The sequence below is a fragment of the Notothenia coriiceps genome, unplaced genomic scaffold (genome assembly GCF_000735185.1).
Source record: "Notothenia coriiceps isolate Sejong01 unplaced genomic scaffold, NC01 NC01_scaffold00004073, whole genome shotgun sequence".
Taxonomy (NCBI): domain Eukaryota; kingdom Metazoa; phylum Chordata; class Actinopteri; order Perciformes; family Nototheniidae; genus Notothenia; species Notothenia coriiceps.
The window spans coordinates 237,571-256,719 of NW_011336774.1; the positions used below are offsets into that span (position 1 = coordinate 237,571).

The window sequence follows — 19,149 nt, forward strand, 5'->3', positions numbered from 1 at the left end:
AATTTTACAAGCATTGGTCTTTATCCTTATTCCATTGCAAGAGTATGACATGATACACAGCCCTGCCTATGGTTTGATTTTTCATGTTTTTCCACAGTTAGTGCAATAAGGCACCAATAAATGCAGAAGCAGACTGAGAAGTAATTATGACTATAAACACGTAGGTTTTAAAAAACTTTTTTTATGAGGAAAGAACACCATATTAAGGCCACAAGGATACACACAATCTATTTTGGTTAGTAACCGTGGACGTAGGCTAAATGTAACGTTGTCCTAAGTCTCACATATATTTTGTCATATCTTATGTCCAGGTGCGGTTATTTAAATTGTGCAGCACATACTGTATATAGCCTGTGACTCAGAAAAACAGTGCAACATATAATTCATAGGAAAGTACTCAACATTATGCTCCTGCCAACTGAAACTTAATTTAATGCAGCCACAAGCAAAACAATTCTAGTGTGTATCTGCATGTGCTACAGCCTGTGTGTATACAGAGGAAGTGGGGAAGATGAATGTGACTCCTACAAAGTGTAACACCTCCACCTGTCCTCGGTACAGTCAGTGAGAGTCGGCGGAGCACATCTTTGAACAATCCTGCACAAAGAAGCGTTTGAAAAAAAAATGGCCTCTGAACATCAAACATATGGCCAAGAGACAAAGTGGAGAGGGTTGGACACAGACTCTGGTTTGTGATACTTGGCTCAAAACGTACCATGCATGAAAAGTATACACGGTAAATCTGACAAAACCAGAAAGGAATGACCATATGCTAGGAGGTACATCCCAGCTGTTGTTCCCATTGCATTTATATACCAGTGTTCATCAAATGAAGAGAAATATCCAGCTCTCGGAAGAACTGTTTGTATAATACACTAACTAAATTACTTAGAGCTCTACGTGTCTAACTGGCTATAATGGGTGCATACCACCACACAACAGGATGGCTATTCTTCTTGAGATGATGCATCAGGTACACTTGATTAGATTTTTTTCATAACCCTAGGCATGTTACTCATCATAATCTATTTCTTATTTCTTAAGGCAATATGCAACCCAGCTGTATTTGTTGGTATGATCAATTGCATTTAGACTAAAAAACCCTCCAGAGTTTGAGTTAGGGCATATTGGTATTAAATCGATATTGTGATACGAGATTAGATATCCTTTTGAATTTGAACATTGTAAGTAATGTCTTTTGCAAGTTTGAAAGGCTTCATTACCGCAAAGTGATTCCCTTTTTTGAATTTGTAGCTTTTCTCTTATTTGCCTTTACACACTTGGTCAATAAACCCATATTACTGATGATAAATGATCAACATTCTAATGATGTACATTTTGGTGATGCAGTCAACACAATATTGTCACAATATTGAAATCAAACATATTTGCTCAAAACAAGTTATATTTGATTCTCCATATCATTTAGCCTTATTTTGAGTAGAGGCAAGTAGAGAACCACCTCATTCAGGGATCTACTTGTAAGTGCAATTGCTGTGTTGATATATTCCAGATCAACAGGTCCAAATGAGCTAAGTGAGAACAAACACCCGCACTCAGTCTGGAGGATTTACTAACCCTCCCTTTACAGTCAGTGAGCTTGTCCACACCCTCTTTCCCACTGTTCAATTTGCAGAGAAAAAAGTTTGTCTTAAGCCAGGGGTGCCCACACTTTTTCAGCTTGGGACCTACTTTTAAAATGACCAAGCCCAAATGATCTAACTACAGGGCCGAACCTGCCCAATCTGTGTCGTTAACTGCATGAACCCGTATGGCACAATACAACTCAGCCTGGCTTACCTGTACGTCAATCAAGTGGCAAATGCCATAGTAAGGATTCCTTACTATGGCATTTGCCACTTGATTGACGTACAGGTAAGCCAGGCTGAGTTGTATTGTGCCATACGGGTTCATGCAGTTAACGACACAGATTGGGCNCATGTAAAAAACCTACATAGTCTTAAATCATTGGCATAATTTGCGCTGGACACTGGGGGCATGTCCCCATCACTTTTTGAAATGTCTTCTGCTATGCTGTTGAATCTGGATAAAATGTTCTGCGTTTTTTTTCGGTTGCATAAATGTGCGACGGTCCCTAAAGTAAAATACAGTTTGCCGCTTGTCTGTACTTTTGGAAGACATTAATCTGATATACAATATTGGTCACACACTCATAGACTGCAACTAGTTACATTAGAGTCCATAACAGTAAACCAAGTGAACATTTTAATTGACCACGTTTCGTTTTTTTTTACTTTGAATCCCGGAAGTAATCTAACGTTACGACCCAGCGTTATGTGAATATGGGGTGACTTTATAAACGTTATCACGTCAGGTTTGACAGGTTTTGTGATGCATTGAATAACTCGTCGCCGACCGTTTTGGAAAGTGAAATATATTCACTTTAATTTGCATGAACACAAGCAACGAACAGGGCGCAACTTTTACTGAAGTCGTGTTGTTATTGTTGTCGATGGAAATCTTATCAATGGTTGGGATTCGTCTGTCCCTAAAGCAAAGATATTTTCTCCTGCTGTGTGTTGCTGTCGGAGCGATCCTTGCGTATCGGCTTACAAGGTAAGGAAAACCCTAGCTCTTTACGCATGAGTGAAATCTAACCAGTCGCCAACTTTTCATAACAAGAGAACCATGAGACAAACACTATTTCCTGCTTTAAAGGAACATCAAATGTGAATTTCATGGTTTAAATCCCTACTGCTTGAGGTGTTATGCTTTGTTGTATGAGTGCTATTCAGACATTTGAACTCAGTTATGTTCTTAAGAAACCAACCAGGTTACCTGTGATCTCTCACCTGCTGACCTGTGGACATTGAACCTCACGCAACAGGTTGTCTGTCACTGTTACTTAAATTAACCCTTATTTTAGAAATTCGGATCAAAATTATATATAAATCTCAATGCAATTTGTTTTACTTATCTTAATAAGACTTCAGTTTTTATTCTTGATATATGTTTATTATTTATAACCTCTGTATGCTGTTATTTATAGCAACACTTATGGTGTAGTATTTGTACACTTTCTAATTTATATAGTATTAGTATATATATGCACTTCTGGTTGAATGCTAACTGCATTGTATTGGCTTATACCTCTGCACAGTAAAAATCTAATCTAATATAATCTAATCTAATCCAATATCATCTAATTTCATCTAATATGATCATGTGATAGTTGTTTTATTATGAAGAATCATGTAGATAAATGGAACCTCTTTGTAATATGAAAAAGCTATTAGCTTTACAGTACACAGGCTAGTGTATTAATATGTCTCAAATGTCTTCATGGCCAGTTCAACAAGTTGTCTGTCAGTTGTAAACTGCATTTTGCCCCCTAGGAATCGACCTGAGGTAGTAAGAATGAAGCGTGCGGAGGGTCTGAGGGCCAACTCGTCTCAGTTCACTCTGGAGAGAAAACCCTTCCACATCCTGGGGGGCTCCATCCATTACTTCCGTGTTCCCAGAGCCTACTGGGAGGACCGGCTGCTGAAGATGAAGGCCTGTGGCCTCAATACTCTGACAACGTAGGCTCCCACTCACTGCTGGAGGAATACACTCTGCTTTACACAACATACTATGTCAGATAGATGTGTAGATGGTATTTCAGAATGAAATAAACAAAAGATACATACAAAAACTGAAAAATAATATTGATGTAGACGTAAAAGGTTGTAGTAAGAATGCGTATAAAATAAATATATTCATATAAACATAAGGAGTTAAAATACAATCTCCAATAAAACATTAAAGAAAAAAAGAAAAACGTTTATACAAACATAAGAATATAAATAAAAAATGTGCACATTGTACTGCGATATATAACATGTATATTACTTTTAGGTAAAGCAGAGCAAACACCATTCTTAAGAAAACAGAAGGACATGGTAGCCTTTGGAGACAAACCAAAGGCACACTTGAAATACTTAAAACACAATAATAAAGAAAATACATTTGTGTTTTTAGGTATGTGCCATGGAATATGCACGAGCCTGAGCGAGGGGTGTTCAACTTTGAGGATCAGTTGGATTTGGAGTAAGAACAAATGAAGGGAAGACTTCTGAGGCTCTGCTAAACTCCTGCAGAGGGCACTGTTGCATTACAGGATTGTTCACAGTCTTACAGTAAATAATGTAATACTGTTAAAATGATGTACGTTTCCCCATAAAAAAAACGTGTGTGATTAATTAGCCATAATCACTATCTGGGCTTCTTGATATATTGTCAAGATGGGGATGATCAATCGAATTGGCTGCCTGCTGTCAAGAAGCAGGTGTTACCTTAAATACAGAAACATATTATATTCTGTAAAAATGAAGAAAATTAATTGAGTGAAATATTTTAGAATGAATTAAAATTAAACATCTGCTTTAGTGAGCATAACTAAGCCATACTGTGTTCATGCTGTTGTAAATATTTGAATGAATTGTATTGATGATAAATAGATACAAATATTGTTTTTCTTTCCCTTAGAGCTTACCTCCGTCTTGCAGCCAGCTTGGGCCTCTGGGTGATTCTGCGTCCAGGGCCGTACATCTGTGCAGAGTGGGATTTAGGTGGCCTACCCAGGTAAACATCCCAATTAAATGTAACCTGTGCAGATCTTTTGAATATGCCTTACAGCCATATCAACATTGTAAAGCATTATTTTAGAACAGCAACTGGGTTGTTAAATTAATTCCTTAAATTGGCTTAAAAATAATTTGTTCAGTCAGTTAAGCTGTTTGTTAGCGGTATCTTTGCTTCGGGCTAAATCCATTAAACTCTTGGAAATAATTAAGTAATGTGAATGATTTCAAGTCTGCCGTCTCTGTCATGTTTTTTTGCCAGTTTCTTCAGCTACGTATTGCAAAACATGGACATGCCTTAGTAGGATTGATCCACCTCAGTGCTCTACATACGGTTTATGATGCAAAGACAACAGGGTTTTACATATAGTGTAAGTGAGGACATTATGAATCATCCAAGTAACCTCTAATGTTACTCAGATGATTGTCACAAAGGATTTTCCATACTTATAGTGAGATTTTAAGGAGAACATAAATGTAATCTGACAGGCAAAGCTCCTTAAAAAACGATGATGAATTCATTTATTTCTGTAATCATCATAGATTTGAACAGATAACGGGGTGAATGCTGGAGTTAAAAAGCCTGGAAGAAGGTATTTTTGGAGCAGTTTAGCCTTGGGGGACTATGAGGTTTAGGTGATATTTATTTGATGATCATCAAAACAGAGTGTTTCTAGGGGCATGCAGTGAAGCATGACTTCCTCTGCACTGCACTTTGTGATAGTCATGCTTAGGTTAGTGTAACTATCTTCGAGAGCTAAAAAACTATCGCCTCTTGGGTGATACTGTATGTTGCTTTTTGGACTTTTCAAATCATTTCTTTTGATTTCTTTTCAGTTGGCTACTACGAGATAAAAACATGAAACTGAGAACAACCTACCCAGGATTCACTGATGCCGTTAACTCCTTCTTTAATCATCTCATTGAGAAAGTTGTTCCACATCAGGTACGTTATATATTAGCACAATAGAAATGTAATGAAATAATTTGACTGATGTATACACTACAATGTTTGAGAAGAAAATGTATACAAGACCAAATGAGCCCAATTATCCTTTTTGGGGTTTACCCTTTCCTGTAGTGTGTTGAATAGGTTTCTGTGTATGTAAATTGTCTGCAAAGGCTAAACAAAACACATTATATGCCATACATCTCTAAGGTTGACCAATCACAACAGAGCCCACCAGCTAACCAATCAGAGCAGACTGGGCTCTGGTTTCAGACAGAGGGTGAAGAGAGGCAGGCAGTATGAGAAAAATAAAGGCTTTTTGAACATTAAAGCATGTCACAGTAGAGGCACAAAATACAAATATGAACCTGAAAATAAGTAGTATACTGTAGGACCTTTTAATGGAAATATGACACAAACAAATATGAAATATATAAAATATGTTTTTTTTTAATATATTCAAACATGCATACAAATGCCTGCCCATTTTTTCATGATGGAATACTTGCTTTCATAATGTTATTCCTGCATACTATGCACGTTACCATGTATACAAGCAATATATTTACCATATGAACCTAAATAAACTCATGGCATCCAGGGCACATTTTCTATTCATCCATGCACCATTGGATTAGCTCTGATTTCCTTCTCAGTGTTTTTCATCAAATTCAGCTGTACTGAGTGTAGAAATGGTGAGAACTGGTGCCAGGCTCTAATATGTGTCCCATTCATTGGCTAATTATTCCGCAGTACTCCAAGGGTGGCCCAATTATCGCAGTTCAAGTTGAGAATGAGTATGGCTCCTATGCCAAGGATGACAAATACATGCCTTTCATCAAGGAGGTAAGAAACTAAACTGTGTATTATTTGAATAATTTGTGGTCGCTCTTAGAAGAGAGTACACTTTGTATCCGCTGCTGTCCTTAACTCACTCTTATTTTCGCTCAATTTGAAAAGAGAAATCAATGATATTTCAGAAAGAACCTTTCGTTTTCTCTTGTTGCCTCCAATACTTCTCTTTTTTCCCAGTCGTTGTTGTCAAGAGGCATCTCAGAGCTGCTGCTGACCTCAGACAACAAGGAAGGACTAAAGCTTGGAGGAGTGAAAGGAGGTATTGTTAGATGGGCTGACAGACAAACAAGGCTGCATCTACATTACACACACCCAAATAGACACACATATACAGTAGGTTGGTTGGTGAGTTTGTTTTCACACAACGACAAGAGGTCTGAGGCGAAGGGTGGCTTGTGTCAGGCAACTGCAGCTCAGAACTACTCACAAAGGATCCTGTGTAATACCACAAAGCTAACCCTTACACAAAGCAAAAACAGAGATATTGAAATATAAAAGTATTTTCTTTGACACATGCTGTTTTATTGTTGGCAAAAATGGTCATAATAAGCTTTTTTGTCACTGAGATAATAGTATTTTTGTTTTATTATGAGAGCAAATCATGCATTATTCCCATCCTTATAATTACAGGATATAATCCTCCAGAGTATTGTTATAATAAACCCCCCTGATATTTGTTTTAAATATATATTTTCTAATCATGATTTCCATGCTGTGGATGAACACTTAAATGTGATGCCTCGTTGCCTGTCTCCTAATGCAGCCGCTTACGTTAGACAGATTTAATGCTTATTAACTTTTTGATTTGAGGAGCATTGTGCTTTATATTGAAGTTTAAGATACTATGGGGAACTGCTAATACTTTTTTAAAGACAAGAACATAATCATGCAAGGGTTTAAGTACAACTCAAAACAATATTCATTCCATAGATCTCTTTTCTAAAGCATGGTCTGTATTAGTTTGAACTGATTCTATGCCGATTTGTGTTAACAATGTTCTACCTTTTTGGCTCTGAAGCACTAGAAACCATCAATTTCCAGAAGTTTAACCCAAAGGACATCAAGTATCTGGATGAGATACAAGTGAGTCTTTTTTACGTTTTGGTTTCATTCTTCATTTTGTTGTTATCCGTGGTCTTGGAGTCTGTCATTACTTCTCTTTTTATCGAAGTGAACATCAAGCTAAAAACTAATTTTTGCTTTTCCCAAATTAGACTGTCCATGTTAATCCCAGGGAACGTTTGAGGTTACTTACCCACCTTAAAAGAAAAAGTTAGAGACCTGAAAGAAGATCATTAATCTTTTAGACAATTAATTCAGGGTTTCACACAAATGGAATAAGGTACTAGCTGAAAGGTCATTCAGACGTATCTTTTAGTTAATGGACAACTCTTTCTCCCATCAGCCTCACAAGCCGAAGATGGTGATGGAGTACTGGTCTGGCTGGTTCGATCTTTGGGGGGACCTTCATCATGTCTACCCAGCTGAGGGTAAGACAGACTCAGAATGGGTAGCCAGGTTTTCATTGAGAGAGAGCTTTAGGACTCCTGACAAGACAAAGAAAGGTGTTCATGTGAAAGCCAGACAGGATTTCTGCTGATGGATTCTCTGAGGGTGAAACCGTTTCTTTCTGAACAGAAGGTCGATACAATCGGCTAATTTGAGACAGAGAAAGAAAGGTTTTTCGTTGCGAGCCGATACAGGAGCTGTGAAAGTAGAACAGACTGTCTTGAGGGGGAAGACAGAGTCTCAGGACCTTTAGGGTAAGAAAGGCTTAAGACAGGGGCGCCCAATACGTCGATCGCGATTGACCGGTCGATCGCAAGGGTAGTGTGGGTAGAAGAAAAAAAAAAAACATTTAATTAAATTACATTTGTGTTAAAGTTAGCCTATCATCCATCCTTACTATGGCATTTGCCACTTGATTGACGTACAGGTAAGCCAGGCTGAGTTGTATTGTGCCATACAGGTTCATGCAGTTATGAGGGCGCCTCACCTCCTCATCTGAAGCGCAAATGCGGCGCACTATTATACGCTTATGCGGCGCAATTAGTGTAAGCGTGCCACAGTTTATCCGCCGTTTAGTCCACTAGCACCCCTTCCCCCCGCTCGCGACACAGACTNATAAATTAATATGAAAAGTTGACAATAAAACAGAACACACATATTGCACCGTGCTGCTGCACAGCGGGAGCAATGCTCTTTTTTACATGTTCTATTAAAGTTTACTAACATGTCCAAATTGCACATCTTGACACTAAACCAGTGTTCTTGTTTATTACCTTTCTTTCTGCACGCTATTTTTGAGAACATTTATAAGCCATACTTTAAAAAGTGGTGGGGACAAAATTGGCCATTTCAAAAAGTGATGGGGACATGCCCCCAGTGTCCAGCGCAAATTATGCCAATGATTTAAGACTATGTAGGTTTTTTACATGTCTAACTTGAAAGGGAATATTGTAATTAGATACTTTTAATATTCTCTTTCAGTTCTTTTTGTATTAACTGTCTACTTGATTGGGTGAAAATAAAGTATACAATCTGCCCCAGTCTCATTCTGTTCCCAAATGCTTTCTTATAAGGGGTAGGTTAAATATAGTCTGTTCCTGTTTTCATCGTTTTAATCAGTTAATTCCTACTCTTTACACTTCACTTAAAAATCCTCACATCCATATTTGATGTCTTCTTTCGACTAGCCATCCCATACTCCCTGGTGTACAATGTTTAATATTGTTTCTAAGACATAACAATGTCAGCAAAAGTGACAGATACATAATTTTGAGAGCAGTGAAACAACTGAAACAAAAAGCCGGGATCAAGGCTCTATTCAGTTGTACACAGCAATTCAAAAAAAGCATATCTGTTTAATTCCCTAAGTAGGGCAGATTAAAAAGATAACAAGACTCAGACACAATGCACACACTTGTGCTATTACACACTAACTTGTGACTACAGTTGCACAGAGTACATTTGTTCTTAGACTGTGATTACATACAACCACTGGTGCATCAGTACACTTTTTATGTAAACTATATCATGAGGCCAACATGTTTGTGAACAATGCAAGCTCTTCCTTTTTTTACTGAAAGAGGGAGGGAGAGAGACAAAGCACTGTTATATTTTTTGTTCGGAAACAACAATAGTTTCCCTTATCCGCAGTGTTTCAGGCCTCCCAGCACCATCCTCCCTTCAAATGCTCTCTGCAAGCTCAGCTCCAAGGCACTGCAATGTTTTGATGTCATTGGGATTTTCTGTTATTCTGCATCTGGGACTTACATGTGTTGGTAAGTTTTGAATTTTTTCTGTTCGTATTTCTTTCGTCTTGTCTGTTCATAAAATAAATTACATGTACTTCCTGTGAAGTAGCCTACTGTTTTATTACAGTAACACATTGTATTTTATTATCCAACACATATGACCTCAGTAGATGGGCCTTTTCTATTTTATTTGATCCAATTAATTTTCACCCAATAGAAAACGCCCTGAGGTGCGAAGAATGAGCCGTGTGGAGGGTCTGAGGGCTGATTCCTCTCAGTTCACTCTTGAGGGAGAGCCCTTCTGCATCCTGGGGGGCTCCATCCATTACTTCCGTGTCCCCAGAGCCCATTGGGAGGACCGGCTGCTGAGGATGAAAGCCTGCGGCCTCAATACTCTGACAACGTAGGTTCATTTTGTAACTCGACTATGCCTCATAATAATCTGTCACATTTAATGGAGAATGTGAAATACAGATCAGGTTAAAGTAAATGTGTTTGTATGAAAAGGCCTTCCCTTAAAATGAAATAGAAACATCTTTCATGAGTCACTCAGCATAAGCTACAAAAGAATGTTTCCATGCTTTCTTTTCAGATACGTGCCATGGAATCTGCACGAGCCTGAGAAAGGAACATTCAATTTTCAGGATCAGTTGGACCTCAAGTAAGGCTTTTATGTTAAGTATCTCCCTCTTTGTAGAAAATGCATGTTGAATTTTTATTTTTGAATTAACAGAAGGTGTCCATGTCTTTTTGTAGAGCTTTTATCAATCTAGCTGCAGAGACGGGTCTGTGGGTGATCCTGCGTCCTGGACCTTACATCTGCGCTGAATGGGATTTGGGCGGGTTGCCTAGGTAGCACCATCTGCCCATTGCTTTTAAGTATTGCCCTATACTAGAAGTGTGCCAAGAAGTTGTTTTTGTTTGTTTCTTATAGCTGGTTGTTACAAGATAAAGACATGCAGTTGAGGACAACTTATCCTGGCTTTGTAAATGCTGTTAACCTCTACTTTGACACGCTTGTTGCCGTAATCAAGCCTCTCATGGTAAGTCAAACTCAAGGTTTTGTCAAAATATTTCCCAAAATAACTATTGTAGCTTTCAGTGAGACAAGCATTTATTGTTTTTGCCTAGTTTGAAGAGGGAGGCCCAATCATTGCAGTTCAAGTTGAGAACGAGTATGGATCATATGCCAAAGATGAGAGTTACATGCCATTTGTACAAAATGTGAGTTGTATTGCAATGTTTATTTTTGACTGAAAGCTTTTACATTACATTTTACTGAAGGAATTCCATATCTTTTTCGACAGTGTCTCCAGTCCAGAGGAATCAAGGAGCTCCTGTTGACATCAGACAACTGGGAGGGCCTGAGTTATGAAGGGGTGGAGGGAGGTAATACAAATAACTGACCCTTAAAAAGGGGAGAAATGCATAAAGTGTATTATTTTAGATTTATTTAGATTTAATCATCATATTTATATAGTTGAAACATCATTGTAAAAAAAATACTGCTCATAATGTACTTTGTCATTGTTTGACTTTGTCCTTCTTTTTATCTAAATCTGGTTCCTTTCAGTTCTAAAGACAATAAACCTTCAGAGATTATCATTCGGAGCTATTCAGCACTTAGCTGAAATGCAGGTAAGTGATTGTAATGGGTAGATTTTCAATGGAGCTTTTGTACTCACTATTGAGCAGTTGCAACAAAAAAAGATGATGAAGATTTTGTTTAAGAGGAAATAGTCCTCATACATCACAGTATTCTGTAAGACATGTTTAATACAGACATGTGTTCTGTTTCGCGTAGCCCCAGAAACCTCTAATGGTGATGGAGTATTGGTCCGGCTGGTTTGACGTTTGGGGAGAACATCACCATGTGTTCCATGCTGAAGGTATGGAAACACTTTTCAACCATCATTGAACATTTATGCTCAGCACTTGCTCAATTTCAGCCTAACTGTGCAGCCCATTTGTTCTATCACACATGTTTACACAAGCTTCACCATGGATAATATCTATTATCAGACATTCAGGTTACCACTGTTGAGCTGTTAATGTATAATAGAAGGACACTGTAACAAATGGAGAAGAGAAATGTTGGCTCACTTTTAGTGTATTGTATTTTGTACTATATATTTGGCTTACAGATATGCTTGCTGTTGTGTCAGAGCTTCTTGAGAGAGGTGTCTCCATTAATCTGTACATGTTTCATGGGGGAACCAGCTTTGGCTTCATGAATGGAGCGATGGACTATGGCACCTACAAACCTCAGATCTCCAGTTATGGTTGTTTGGAATTACCTAAGAATTCATAGACCAAAGATTTTAAAAATATATATGATTCCCTTTAAGTAATGCATTGCTTCTTACCATTTTTGCAAACCTTTTTATTGCAGATTACGACGCTCCGCTTTCTGAGGCTGGAGATTGCACGCCAAAATATCAACTCTTGAGGACTTTATTTAGCCAGTATCACTGTAATGTCTCACATCATTCATTGAGCTACATATTTTATGAGAAACTCAGCAATTAATTTGATGACTTCATTATACAGAGTAATTGAGTTTGCCTCAATCAGCGTAATGAAATGTGTTTGCCAACTTGTGTTCCAGCTAAGCCTCTTCCTGAAGTGCCGTCTCCTTGTGAGAGGAGAGTCTATGACCCTGTTAGCATCCAGCAGCACCTGTCACTGTGGGACAGCCTGCACTTCACCGACAAGGTACGCTACATAAGGCCAGCAGCTGTAGGGTGTTTTTATAAAGGCCTGATGGAAAATGTTTCATCCCAACCGTCTGGTATATAAAGGAGCATTGATGGGATGGGAGTAAAATGCAAGATGTGGTGAGCTTCAGAGAGACAGAACTGTTATCAGCCTGTGTGCCTACTTCGCTGTCTTCACTTGTATAGAGGTGTCACAATATGCTGCTCACACTCAATACAGATGTCTCACACCTGGCAGCTCAGGTTTGGTCATGCATCAAGTTGTACACACCTGCTTCTTTATTTTCTTTGTACATATTCATAGTGATACTTAAACAGCGTAAAACCAACAGTGGTGGTATCTTGCACTGCCTGTAAAACTACTGACACAGATTTCATGTCATTGTCCTCAGAGATCTGATGTGTATTGTGTTCTGCCAGATGATGTATCTAATACTTTAGGATGTCTGACAATATTGCAGCCTTTCAGGTCGGAGAAGCCGGTAAACATGGAGAATCTCCCTGTCAACAATAACAATGGTCAGTCATATGGGTACACACTGTATGAAACCATCATCACCTGTGGAGGAACCCTCAACTCAAAGAACAACATCAGAGATAGAGCCCTGGTAAGAATAGACAGATACAAACAATACATGCAAAATATATACTTAAATGTATACAACATCACTATACACAATCCTGTATTTGTCTTTTCCTTTTTTCTAGGTTTTTGTGGACAGACAATGTGTTGGTACTTTGGACTACAAGACTCATGAGCTGGCACTCCCTGATGGAAAGGTGACTTTTCTAGAGGCTATCTGTACCCTTCCCTAAATGTTTTAATTAAACTTAGACCTAGGGCCAATTACCAAAGTGCAAGGGTCAATTTGTCTAAAGCATTCCAGAAATATATTTCTGTAATGCCTTAACTTTGTAAGGTTGTAAACAATGGCTTTAACTATATGGATATATATTTAAAGTTTTTTAGAAGGATTCTGAGTTATCCGGCAGATTCCAAATTTGGAGCATGTAATTGTGTTCAAACAAGGTTAAGAGGAAATAACAACACAATGTGATTCTGAGTCATACTGTATGCATTACATGATCAACCCGATGAAGAGTACTCTCTGTTTATTTGGCTTATTCACAAACATAGAGATATGCAGGTAGTCTCACTGTGATCACTCTTCTTACCTGAATAACTTATTTTAAAAGGTTGTTTTTTGTATTGAAGGGAGAGATGACTTTGAGCTTGCTTGTGGAGAACTGTGGAAGAGTGAATTATGGGAAAGCACTGGATGAACAACGCAAAGGTATTTTGCCTTCAAACGTTGGCTTCTTGTCCTCTGCCATACATTGATTTATTGCTCTTACACCAGTTATGAAATCTGAGTAAACAAATACTCATTGTGCATTTCTCATAAATATTTCAGACCTTCAGTTTTCACATTAGAACTGATCTCCATAACGGAATTAAACCATTCTTATTATTAGAAGAATCAGGAGTACAGTCAATGTTGCATCGATCGAAACTGAAAAGTTAAAGTGGACCTATCATGCTATATTTGAAACATATATTGTAGGGCCATATCTATATAAAACATGTCTGTGAAGTTTTTTTTTCAAAATACCAAACAGATCATGCATTTTAGCCATGCCTCATTTCGCTCTATTTGCTCTTTTCCAGCCCTGTTTTTGCAAGGGCTGATTCTGCTTTTGTGGCAGACTACAGCGCCACTTACAGGCCTAGCATATGTACTACAGCGTCTCCAGCGCTTTCGAGCGGTCTCTCATTCCCCTGATAGCTGGAGAGTTGCCCACATAGGCGGAGCAACCCTTTTCTGACGTCAGAAAAATTCAAATAATAATCAGCTCCATTGCAGCCCCGTTTTTAGAGATTTGGGTATGGAGGAAAAGAGAGAGGGTTGTGTTTTCTGACACTTGGTGAGTTCCCTGACACACCTTGGACACATATTCATGTATAAAAGACATACAAAAGTGCATTTTGCATGATAGGTCCCCTTTAAATAACAGCCACATGGAAAGTTACTGATATTTTCTATATTTTATGGTATAATACGAAATCTCACATTGTACTACAGGTATTGTTGGAGACATTCTGTTGAACCACACCCCTCTGAGAGGATTTACCATCTTCTGTTTAGACATGAAGCCATGTTTTATGAAAAGGTTGGTTAACCGAATTCTATGCTATTTTGGCTCACGAGTGATTTTTACTATAACTATAATGAATAATGAATGTTTGATCTTGTTTCAGACTAATGAGTTCAGGTCAATGGAAGTCTGATGGCAAGTTGCCCTCCATCCCAGGGTTTTTCCAGGCCAGACTGTATGTGGAAGGTCCTCCAAAAGACACCTTCATCAAACTCCATGTGAGTGATCCTTTATGTTAAACTGCACCTTTATAGCTAGGAAATGTTTTATATTGATCTACTATTTATTGTATTTTTAAAATAATTTAATATATATAAAAAACAAAACATATTTCACAATATGATATTCAGCGTTAAGCTAGTATTTGCAATACAGCTGCAACTAAGACATCCTGAAGCAATTCTGAATAATTTAATGTCTTACATTCAACTGTTCTACACATGTGTTTTAATTGTTTAATTAGTAATATAACTAACATAAAGAGTACACATTGGTCTTCTGTTTAGATAAATAGATAATATATATAGATAGATAGATAGATAGATAGAGAGATGGATATATATATATATAGATGGATAGATGGATAGATAGATAGATAGATACTTTATTGATCCAGAATTGGGAAATTATTGTGTAACAGCAGCAGCAGTGTGTTGTATTACAATATTTAAAATGTAAAAGGTGGAATATTATACCTGTGGATCGATTCACAGGGTTGGGGTAAAGGAGCCGTGTTTGTCAATGGGCAGAACCTTGGACGCCATTGGTTCATTGGACCCCAGCATCACCTTTATCTCCCGGGACCTTGGCTCAGAAGTGGAGAGAATCAGGTTTATGACATTAACCCCTGCTCTCTATTTGTTTTGTAGATGAATTAAGGCACATTGTTGACATTTTTTCTATTTTTATGTTCTCTTTCAGATTATTGTTTTCGAGGAACAAAAAGCAGATGACAAAATATTTTTTGCGGAAAATCCTGATCATGGAAAGACAATTGATGTTTACAAACTCCCCTTTTGCACACTGCTGTAAAAAATAATGTACAGCAAAACACACACACACTTGGATGCAGGGGACAGTTTATTGATAACTGCAGTTCTTGTCATCATTAAAAGCTATTAGTTTACTAACCATAATGTTTTAAGTTACTATTGTACACCAGTAGCTTATGGTTATGTGTTTTCTTCATATATTTAGTGAGCTGTCACATGCCATTGATCTGTTTCCTTAAATTCAAGAATTCAATAAGGTCTCCTTTGTCTTGTTTTTGGACTTTGGTTTGAATTTTGTTCTGATTAGGAAAGAAAAAATGTCTTTGACCTTTTTGACCCTTCAAAAGCATTACATGTCCTCACAAACCTCTCATTGGACCAAAGGCTTGTCATTCACATGAGCGACGCTCCCTTACTCACCAATGACATCACACCATGGGAAACATTTCACCAGAAAGCCTAGTAACCGGAACACAAGTCTTCTATGCTTTCACAATAAAGAATAAACAACTGTTATCTTGGCCCGCTCTGACACATGTGTTGACTCAATATCTTGATTATTTACATAGTTATCTAAGATTAACTTTATACAATGTGAATATGGGTGAGCATTTTTTTAAATATACAGTGACAATGAACTATAAATTACAATCTATTCTATTGGACATTTCCTTTGGTTTTATTTTGAAATGATTAGCAGGAAGTTCAAATACCTATGGCTAGCTTAACTTGTAAATATATCCGTCAGTGTTCCTGTGTTGGCACAGCAGTTTGCAGGAAGAGCACTCGGTTATTTCAACTAGCAGAAGAGTCCATGACCATAACAACATTTTATTAGTGACTTTATATTAGCTTTATTCACATTGAATGTAAGGCTTTCGAAATGGTGGCATAGTGGTTTGTAATAGCAGCTCCACAGTACATTAGCCTAGCCGAGCTGAGCTGCTGAACTGGACCAGTTAGGAGTAGGATTGGATATGTTAAGCTAAGTTTAGTTTTATTTATAGAAATATTAGTTTGCACCTGCATCCTGACATGGAGTCAAACATTGGCACCGGTCTTTGGTGCTCTGCGGTCATTGCTGTGGGTGGACTTGTTTTTGCAGCATACAAACTCGGTTTACTCTACCAGCTCTTTCACAAGGTAGGTTGTCAAAATTCATCATGGTTATTATAAAACCTATGCTTTTATTTGCCTCTTTTTGTTTCTCTACATGCATGGCAGCTTTAAGATAAAATGCATGTAGAGAGACAGAAAGAGACAGAGTCATAGCAAACACCTGTATTCTGTAAGCTGTCCCAGGTGAAAGGTGAATGGCCTCTATTCATGTCAACTTTGACCGGACTTGTGGTTTTCTGGCACAAAGGCTATCACAACACCTAGGTTGTTAGTGCCATTGCACAAAGGGCAGAGGCACTTCACCTCTGCAGGCCACATGTGGTTGTGAAATATGAATGACAGATGGAGTAACACTGAGATAGTGAGACAGATGACCTTTAGATGGGCTATTAACTCACCCTTAGAGCTTTCCCCCCTACTTTACAAAATAGTTATTTCTGCTGAATCAGTGAGCAGACATGAATTATCCGACTAATCTCTTCTCCAACTTCACTTTTATTATGTCCCCTATCTTAATCACCTCTATAAAAAAACACAATGAATGCACACAATGCTAACAATTTCTTGTTCATTTTAATACTGTGAGTCCTGCACAACCCCCGTAATGTTGCACATTCTGCTCATAGCTACCTCTTATATTAGCCTACTTGGCAATAACCCTGTTTCTGATTCTGACCTCAGGCTGAGACGAAGAGCCCACGACATGGTGGCGAGAGCGTGGCAGAGGTGCTGCGCGCCCACGGGGTCAAGTACGTTTTCACCCTCGTCGGTGGACACATCTCCCCTATCCTGGTGGCTTGCGAGAAGCTGGGCATTCGCATTGTGGACACCAGACACGAAGCCACAGCTGTTTTCGCTGCCGATGCTGTGGCGAGACTTTCAGGTGCAGATTTATGCTATGAAATGAGATAAATGTTGGAACCTTAGTGTTATTTGAGCTCATATCATGTAACTGGCAGTTATGCAGAATACAGGACTCGGCCGTGCGGTGCCCTTGTTAAGGTGTGTCTAAGTAAATAGGGCTTTCCCTCGGCAGTAGATTTGACTTTGCAAACACAAGTGTGCATAGATTTAGCCAGGATTACATATCATTGGGCCATGGTATTCCAAACGAATTAAATACGTTTAGGTAGCTAGCTCAGTGTGTAGTTATTTCCTTGAATCAGTCATGAATGTGTGTTTTTAGGGGCTGCTTGTAACCTATCTTCATCGTCTCTTCTACAGGGACTGTTGGTGTTGCAGCAGTGACAGCTGGCCCAGGCCTCACTAACACAGTGACAGCAGTGAAGAATGCTCAGATGGCTGAATCTCCTTTGCTGCTCATGGGAGGAGCTGCTGGTACACTACTCCAGGTATGATGGTCCTCTAACCGTGTTATCCTTGCTCTTTAAATGATGTAACCTCTGTGTGTAACCTCTCCATCCACTGTGTCTGCGGGACAGGGCAGAGGAGCGCTGCAAGATATCGACCAGATGTCTCTCTTCAAGCCGCTGTGTAAATTCTGTGCCTCCATCAGGCATATCAGGGAGATCGTGCCCACCATCAGGAAAGCCCTCGCCATCGCCCAGTCGGGGACTCCTGGTCCTGTTTTCATAGAGTTCCCCATCGACACGCTCTATCCCTTCCACCTTGTGTCCAAAGAGTTTGGTGTTAAGAACCCTCCCAAAGGCCTGATGGGCAAAATTGTTACATGGTATGTAATCAACATGTCTTGTATGTATGTACAATACAATACAATACAGTACACGTATCTACACTGTACATTACTATTTACTGGAGTTTATATACACACTCAAAAATACAATAGAGAAAAGAAGACCAGTTGATTTCTAGGAAATATACATTTACAGTTTCATGAAACTACATTTTGAAGTTCTCAGAATACATTAATAAAGTTAGCAACCTCATGGGTGAATTGATACATTGTTTATAGCATGTGGGGTTTCCTTGAGAACACGTACTTCATTACAGTCATTGTTGTTAGTTTGACCTGAATTTTATTTAACAACCATAAGCTTTGTTTTTGCTTTTCTCCCTCATGATTCATGTTGATCTCAACTGTCAAAAAAAGGGGAACATGCAATAATAATGTATATAAAATGATTACCAATGATGGTTTGATTTCTTGTTAGGTACCTCAATAACCACCTCTTGAACCTCTTTGCTGGAGCCTGGGAGAAAAGAGATGTGTCTCCACTTCCTGTTGACATCCCACAAGCCACAGACGATCAGGTAAGACTGCTCTTATTAGTAAAGGGGGGGTGTAACGGAGGTGATCTTTGGGGCCATAGATCTCGGCCTCCGTTACGGATTATTTAGCTTCATTATTGGCGAGGGATATTAATCTGTTCCACCCTAAAACATTACACAGGAAGCATGTGATTATAGGTCATTTATGCATCTGTTTGTCGCGATCTCTCTGTGTTTTAGTTTGTCTGTCTCTGTTTCCTGTTTTAGTTTGAAAAGTGTTCCCCCTCCCGTCTTGTCTGTTGCTGCTGAGTTGTGTTCACCCGGTGCCCT

General features: G+C 38.6%; 2 protein-coding genes across 4 annotated transcripts in view; both read left to right on the forward strand.

Annotated features, from left to right (window-relative positions):
• The first annotated feature begins 2,146 nt into the window (after positions 1–2,146).
• LOC104941978 (beta-galactosidase-1-like protein 2) lies at positions 2,147–16,042 on the forward strand. Of its 3 annotated transcripts, none has more exons than XM_010767162.1 (19): positions 2,147–2,577; positions 3,357–3,542; positions 3,982–4,050; positions 4,489–4,584; positions 5,421–5,529; positions 6,286–6,378; positions 6,565–6,646; positions 7,406–7,470; positions 7,793–7,877; positions 11,789–11,926; positions 12,037–12,117; positions 12,253–12,359; positions 12,823–12,969; positions 13,070–13,141; positions 13,578–13,656; positions 14,446–14,533; positions 14,622–14,736; positions 15,232–15,348; positions 15,440–16,042. In XM_010767162.1, exons 1-19 carry the CDS (start codon positions 2,414–2,416, stop codon positions 15,548–15,550), a joined length of 2,004 nt encoding a protein of 667 aa, XP_010765464.1. In that variant the 5' UTR covers positions 2,147–2,413; the 3' UTR covers positions 15,551–16,042. The 3 variants fall into 3 exon arrangements, with proteins under 3 accessions (XP_010765464.1, XP_010765462.1, XP_010765463.1); XM_010767160.1 differs by lacking the exons at positions 2,147–2,577; positions 3,357–3,542; positions 3,982–4,050; ... (4 more) ...; positions 7,406–7,470; positions 7,793–7,877 and adding exons at positions 9,588–9,671; positions 9,862–10,047; positions 10,237–10,305; ... (4 more) ...; positions 11,218–11,282; positions 11,449–11,533; XM_010767161.1 differs by lacking the exons at positions 2,147–2,577; positions 3,357–3,542; positions 3,982–4,050; ... (4 more) ...; positions 7,406–7,470; positions 7,793–7,877 and adding exons at positions 9,588–9,671; positions 9,862–10,047; positions 10,237–10,305; ... (4 more) ...; positions 11,218–11,282; positions 11,449–11,533 and having other exon boundaries at positions 11,789–11,920.
• A 201-nt stretch (positions 16,043–16,243) lies between these two features.
• Positions 16,244–19,149, forward strand: part of ilvbl (ilvB (bacterial acetolactate synthase)-like) — a 7,110-nt gene continuing 4,204 nt past the window's right edge. Inside the window, exons 1-5 of the mRNA XM_010767163.1 lie at positions 16,244–16,653; positions 17,311–17,512; positions 17,854–17,981; positions 18,072–18,322; positions 18,762–18,861. Of these exons, the coding sequence (XP_010765465.1) occupies positions 16,546–16,653; positions 17,311–17,512; positions 17,854–17,981; positions 18,072–18,322; positions 18,762–18,861 (789 nt within the window). The 5' untranslated portion in view covers positions 16,244–16,545. The remainder of the gene's footprint in view (positions 16,654–17,310; positions 17,513–17,853; positions 17,982–18,071; positions 18,323–18,761; positions 18,862–19,149) is intronic.

Coding starts and splice junctions, on each gene's coding strand:
- LOC104941978 (XM_010767162.1), top strand. CDS start 2,414: ATGAACACAAGCAACGAACAGGGCGCAACTTTTACTGAAGTCGTGTTG. Junction 6,647..7,405: donor GCTTGGAGGAGTGAAAGGAG/GTATTGTTAGAT, acceptor TTGGCTCTGAAG/CACTAGAAACCATCAATTTC. Junction 13,142..13,577: donor TGGCACTCCCTGATGGAAAG/GTGACTTTTCTA, acceptor TTTGTATTGAAG/GGAGAGATGACTTTGAGCTT.